The sequence below is a fragment of the Bison bison genome, unplaced genomic scaffold, assembly GCF_000754665.1.
Source record: "Bison bison bison isolate TAMUID 2011002044 unplaced genomic scaffold, Bison_UMD1.0 scf7180017864482, whole genome shotgun sequence".
NCBI lineage: Eukaryota > Metazoa > Chordata > Mammalia > Artiodactyla > Bovidae > Bison > Bison bison.
In genome coordinates this window covers 4,100,531-4,106,530 of record NW_011495042.1, presented here as the reverse complement: position 1 = coordinate 4,106,530, position 6,000 = coordinate 4,100,531, and the positions used below count along the sequence as shown (strand labels likewise).

At 46.8% G+C, this 6,000-nt stretch overlaps 1 protein-coding gene across 1 annotated transcript in view; it reads left to right on the top strand.

The window, feature by feature from the left end:
- The first annotated feature begins 385 nt into the window (after nt 1–385).
- Nucleotides 386–6,000, top strand: part of VGLL4 (vestigial-like family member 4) — a 73,811-nt gene continuing 68,196 nt past the window's right edge. The window contains 1 exon segment of the mRNA XM_010862439.1: nt 386–984. Within this exon segment, the coding sequence (XP_010860741.1) occupies nt 903–984 (82 nt within the window). The 5' untranslated portion in view covers nt 386–902.

Here is a 6,000-nt window from a genome sequence, read left to right as displayed (position 1 = left end):
AAAAAAAAAGCGTGGTCTGTGTACCACAGCAAAGCCGTTTGGGTTCCTGAAACCCAAAAGTGCAGCGGCAGCAGAGTTAAATTCCACGGAAGTTTTGCTTCCATGATGGATTTCTGACTTTTTTTTTTTTTAACCCGGCTCCTGGAGGGGGAAAAAAAAGGCGACTTCCTGGGTTTTCTCTTCCCTCCCCTGGTGTTGCAAAGTCGCAGGGCGGCTTCCTGTCCAGAGACGTTCGGCCCTGGGCCCCTCCAAGTGCGGGGACCCCCCCTACCCCCTGCCCGCCCCGGGCCCCCACCTCCTCTCGTTCTCCTTGCAAACACTCGCTCCATTTAGAGCCGGAGCCTGTGCAGAGAGCATCCTGCCCCTCGCGGCGCCCCGGGGATGCCAGTGAGCATGCTCCGCGCGCCGGGTGGAGGCCGTCCGTGCGCATGCGAGTCATTCCAGGCATAGCCGGCGTGTCGGCGCGGCGGACTCGCAGCGGGCTGTGAGCGGCGCGAGCGCGGCTTTGTCCTGGGAGATGGGCCGCGGGCTGCCCCTCCTCGCCCCGTTCTCCGCTGCAAGACACCCCCGTACGTTAGGCTTTTGAAAACGATTTTTCTTTTCCATTTTTTTTTAATAAATGCTGGATTGACGATCCAGGACGCATACCGTCTGCACACGAGCCCTCGAAGGGTTTTCTTTCTGCAAGTTCGATTTGGTGTGCCTGTCTCTCTCTCTTTTTTTTTTTAAGGAGTTTTACTGATTTTGTTTTGATCCGAGGCCGGGCCTCCGTCTTCTGTGAAGTTTTTTAAAGAGGAGAGCCGGGAGCTCCTCAGCCGTAGTTGACTTTGGAAACTGTATTTTTTTTTTTTTTCCCCCGGGGGGCGCAAGCAAAGAGCTGGTTTTCTGTGCTAGCCCGATCAATGCTATTTATGAAGATGGACCTGTTGAACTACCAGTACTTGGACAACATGAACAACAATATCGGCATTCTGTGCTACGAAGGTAGAGACCGTCCCTTCTAGAACTGCCGCCCTGTTGGTTTTTGGGCAAGGCCACTCCTCCTCTCCCGGTTCCGATCGCCTTCTGTGCGTTTTGTTCTTATTTCTTGGGACTTTTCAGGGTGCTCTGGAAGGCAAGCGGCGCTTTCCTCCGAACAGAGTGGTGTTTGTGTCTCTTAGGCTTCAGGGTTACATTGGAGAGGGCTGAGGGGCGGGAGGCGGTGAAATATATACATTGTTAAAACCTTGGCTTTTTCCTCGTGACTCCTTACACTTTAAACTCTTGAAAGATGTATTTCTTTCTTTCTTTTTTTTTTTTTTGGAGTCTGTTGGTGTTTTCTTTAGAGGAAGAACTTCTAGGACCCAAGCAAAAAGTTAAAACATGTCGGATTTTCTTTCTCTCTCTCTTTTTTTTTTTTTGCTCTGATACTTAAACATACACCGTCTATTGTACAGTATTCTTGCTGTATTCCTACAGCCAATAAGCGCTTTGGATGTGCAGCTAGAGGGGAACAGAAAGTTACAGTGAATTTTTGTGTTGGGGAGCGATTGTCCCAAACAATGAAGTTTTTTTTTTTTTTTCCTTCTATTCATTTCGGGGGCCCGGAAGGGCACCCATGTCATGGAGCACAGACTGGCTCTTTGTCTGAATTCCCATTTCCTGTACAGCTCCGGGAGGGTTCTGACATTGAGGGATGTTCCCTCCACACTCCATTCCCTTGTGGAAGCAAGCGATTGCACAACCCACCAACCAGTAAGCTAAATTAAAAAAAAAAAAAAGAAACCCTCTGAATTCTTATTGTTTATTACCTCCTACTAAACCGTGAGGTATTTCCCCACTGCTGGGTAGTATTTCAAGCTGTCTCTGTTAGTAGTAAGAAGAGAAAAGGCGATTTCTTAATCTCCTGGAACATTATCTACGTGCGATTTGAAAACGTGGTAATGGTCTGAGTGTTGAATAGTTGGAGACATCCGAGGGAATTCTGCCGGGCAGGGGAAGTGTTTGTTTGGATGTTTGGGTTTTGTTTTTTTTTTTTTTTTTGGTAACCACATGCAAATCTGATGCAGCGGGAGAAGTTTCCATGTTTTTGCCCTATAGTGAAACTGAGCATTTCTCAGGAAAAAGAAAACATGGAAGAAACTTGGGAGGGCTACCGGATACACTTGTGTTTTCCATGTTAAAAAAAAAAAACACAAAACTTTAGGCCTGTTGTCTAAGCACTCGAAAAGTTACCCTTTCCCCTTCAAGGAAAAAAAAAATCATTGTGTTTTTGTTTTTACTTTATTGGATAAACATATTTAAAGTTGCCTCTTTTTGTGGTTTTTGGTTTCTTTTAATCCTACTTGTACAAGGAAAGTGAATTTTGGTGAATTGCTTCTTTGAATCTGCTATTTTAGGTATTATCCTGCTTCTAAAGTCCCTCATTTAAGAGGCAGACATGTTTAGAGTGGTCTAAGCAGTAAGTGATGGGGCTTGTTTCCCCTGAAAGTAACAGATTGCAGTCAGTGTGAAAGAATTTTTTTCTTTTTTTGGTGAACAAGAAATGGAAAACTTTTACGGGTACTTTCTGTGGGGTTGTCTTTGTCATTGAGTAACAGGATACTTTCAAAACAATACAAAGCATAATAATCAGCCTAGGAGAGGACGATAGGGATTATTAGGAAATTGATACCACATTAATTTTTTTTATATCTGCAGGTGGTGAGGAAAAGTGTACAGAAAGCGGGTCCAGGTTGCTCTGTGGTACAGTGGATACACCCTACTCAGGAGTGGTCTCCTGGGCCCCCTCCTTAATTAGGAGGAAGAAGCTTTCCTTTTGAAAGTTGAGTAGATACGTGGGATGATGTGCTGTATAGTCTGTTTGGTTTAAACATCTGCCTCTGTTTTCCTTATTATGAAAGTTAACATTATTTTAACACCAAAATAAATACACAGGAAATGAAGAAAAGCACAGCAAAATCTGAGTGGTGTTTATAGTGGGTTGTGTATGTCCTAGTGGTTTTCACAGCGTAAACACTGCACACATCTGCTCTGAACCCAAAAGGGTGTTTAGAAGATGGGCATACATCTTTGAAGAGATTTTTTTTTTTTTTCTGGAATAAGAAAAGCTGGAATAGTATTCTTCCTTCTAAATCCAACACTTTGAGAATATTCATTTTAAACCCATCTGTGTTCCAGGGAAGTTATTCGGAAAATGGAATATACAGTTGGTGGGCAGTGTTTGATTTCACTTACAGCCCAGGCAGGTTTCACATCTCTTGAAACTTGGACAGATCCAATTTTTAAAATTTTTAGTTAAAAAAAAAAAAAAAAGTGTTGATTGTTCATTATTGCCTCGGTCAGTTGTACTCTTTTCTTTAGTTTTTTTAGCGTTGTACTCCACAAAATAAGCCGTGTGTCTGCACCATCTTTCCTCAACCTCCAGCAACTTATAGACAAATGGGTCTGTTTTAGCCAGTTGCATCATAGCGTACACGGTCTTCCTAAAACCCCACATTCTGGGTGTAATCCAGATAGTTTGGATAAGGACCCTCTGCTTGGGATCTGCTCCTTGGCACCTGACTTGCACCATAGAAATCTGGAAGCATAATTACAAAGAGAATAAGGGGAAAAACATGAATCACAAACAGTAAGTCGGCGGGGGGGGCCTGTTGGGATAGGAGACATTGATTGTCATCAGGCAGGGAGACTCTGCTTGTGCCTGACTTCTGGAAACTACCTTCCTTGGTGATAAGCCAGTTGGCACACTGAAAGTGAAAGTCACTCAGTCGTGTCCGACTCTTTGTGACCCCGTGGACTATACAGTCCCTGGAATTCTCCAGGCCAGAATACTGGAGTGGGTAGCCTTTCCCTTCTCCAGGAGATCTTCCCAGTCCAGGGATCGAACCCAGGTCTCCCACATGGCAGGCGGATTCTTTACCACCTGTTAGCACACTAGGCTTAGGTATTAATTCTTTTCAAAAAGCTCTGGTTTATTACTGAAGTCTTCAACAGTTACCCATTTCATCGTTTGTCGCCCTTCCTACTGTATGTTCAAAGTGTACCCATTGAATCCCCGTTTTGCCTCTATCTCTGAAAAGGAGCCTTCGTTTTTTTACCCCTCTGAACTCCTGAGAATGCACCGCTCGTAGATTGAAAGCCTCCTGAAGGCGGGGCTTTGTCTTGGTCACCGCTGTCATAATCCCGAGTTCTGGCACGGCGCCTGCTGTGGCCCGTGGCCCTCAGGAATCGATGGGCTCAAAACGCCACGAAATCTCTCCCATCAGCAATTGTGGTCGGTACTGTATAATTTAGCACTTAATTGTATACTGTCTCTCCTTCTTTAATTATCTAATTATTTCCAGGGCTACCCAGGGCCTTAGATGTTCCTTGCCTTGTTTTCGCCAAGGAAGCTGAGGTCCTGAGCGGTCAGTTGTCTGTCCTAGATTATTCCGCAAGTTTGTAACAGAACTGAATGGAGGAGTGGACCCAGTCGGTGGTTTTGTCTGATCTGTTCTTCTTCTGTACCAGGTTTCCAAAGTTCTGTGGCGTGTCCTCGTTAGTTACTCGTACCCCTCTTGGTGTGAGGGAGCGTGGACTGTCCTGGGTTCCGTCACAGTCCGCCGCACACGGGGCGTGATGAACAGGTTGAGTCCGACCTGGATTCTTCCTTGCTCCAAAACCGGTTGCTGCTCTAGGTCCCCGTCCTGCCCACCAACCCCCCACCGCTTCCGCGCCCCCCTCCACCCGTCACCATGATCAGGGAAGGTGGGAACCAGGACTCTAGGCGAGGAGCCCCGTTGGCATTGGCCCCTCCTTGCTGCCCTGGCACGGAGCTTTTTTTCCCCAGCCATGCAAAGGAGGCCCTGTGTAGATGCCAGTTCCCAAAGTTTCCTCAAGGGAACAGGGAGCTGGTTGACCATGGACTCTTCTCAAGATGGCTGGTGGTTCTATTTACATAATTACTCGGCGCTGAAAGCTCAGGTCCTAATAAATGTGCTCATGGTTGGCTGTGGCTTTAAGCTGCTGTTAGTGATACTTTAATTATGGGTTAAGAGCCATTAGTGTGTAATTTGGTAGAGGAATTCTCCCCCCCCCCCTTTTTAATTTAATGGTGTGATTTATATTGGGAGAAAGTAAGACTAGATTGCATCTTGAGATATTCTGGAAGCTTAAGAGCATTCATTCTAAGTTCCTGAACTTTCTTAAGCTGTTCGTTGTTTCAGAACATAATTATCCCTGGTTTCATCACAGGCTGCATTTAAGGTGATTTTCCAGAATTGAAAGGAAAACACAGCTCGGCGGTGAGAGACCCTGGTTGGGGGTGTGAGCAGGGCCCCAGGGCTGGGCGACCGCCGGATTTGTTTTGTTTTCTGCCAGCTTAACCAGCAGCAGTTTCATGGAGTCCTGCTTCCATTGTTCTTTGTCTAATGAACTCAGAGGCATCAGGAAACTTAGGAGCATGGGGTACCAGCCAGTGGAAAGGGGCACAGGGCAGAGCTGACGTGCAGTGGCTGGGTTCGTCCCCAGTCCCGAATTTCAGCGACCAGCTTCACCCAGGGGTGTGTCAGAGGTGGGACATCTGCAGCTGTTTTGCTGTGGGAATTCGGTCTACCATGCCTTTTAATTTGTTGGTGAAGGTCAGGAGTGAGGGGGGAAGTGAGGGGGAGGAGGGGAGAGCCTGGAGAGGCTGGGAGGAGCTTGGGTAAGGAAACAAGCTCAGGTGAGCCCCGAAACAAGCCCAGGTGAGCCCCGGAGCTCTCTGGCCAGGGTCTGGCCAGTTGGCCTCCTTCTGGTTACAGTTTGAGGGGAGGGGATGACCACCCCTTCTTCCTCCCAGCTCCCCTCGCCCTGCCCTCTTCTGGACGGATTATTGTACTTGGCTGTTTCTTGGAACCCGCACAAGCTTTGTTTTGGAAGGCGGATTTCTCTTCCTTCCTCCCTCCTTCCTTCCCTATTGTCTGCAGGCCTTCAGTTCCTACAGGGTGTTTGGATTAGTCAGCCTTGAAGGCAGATTTTTAAAAAAAGAAAAAATGTGCT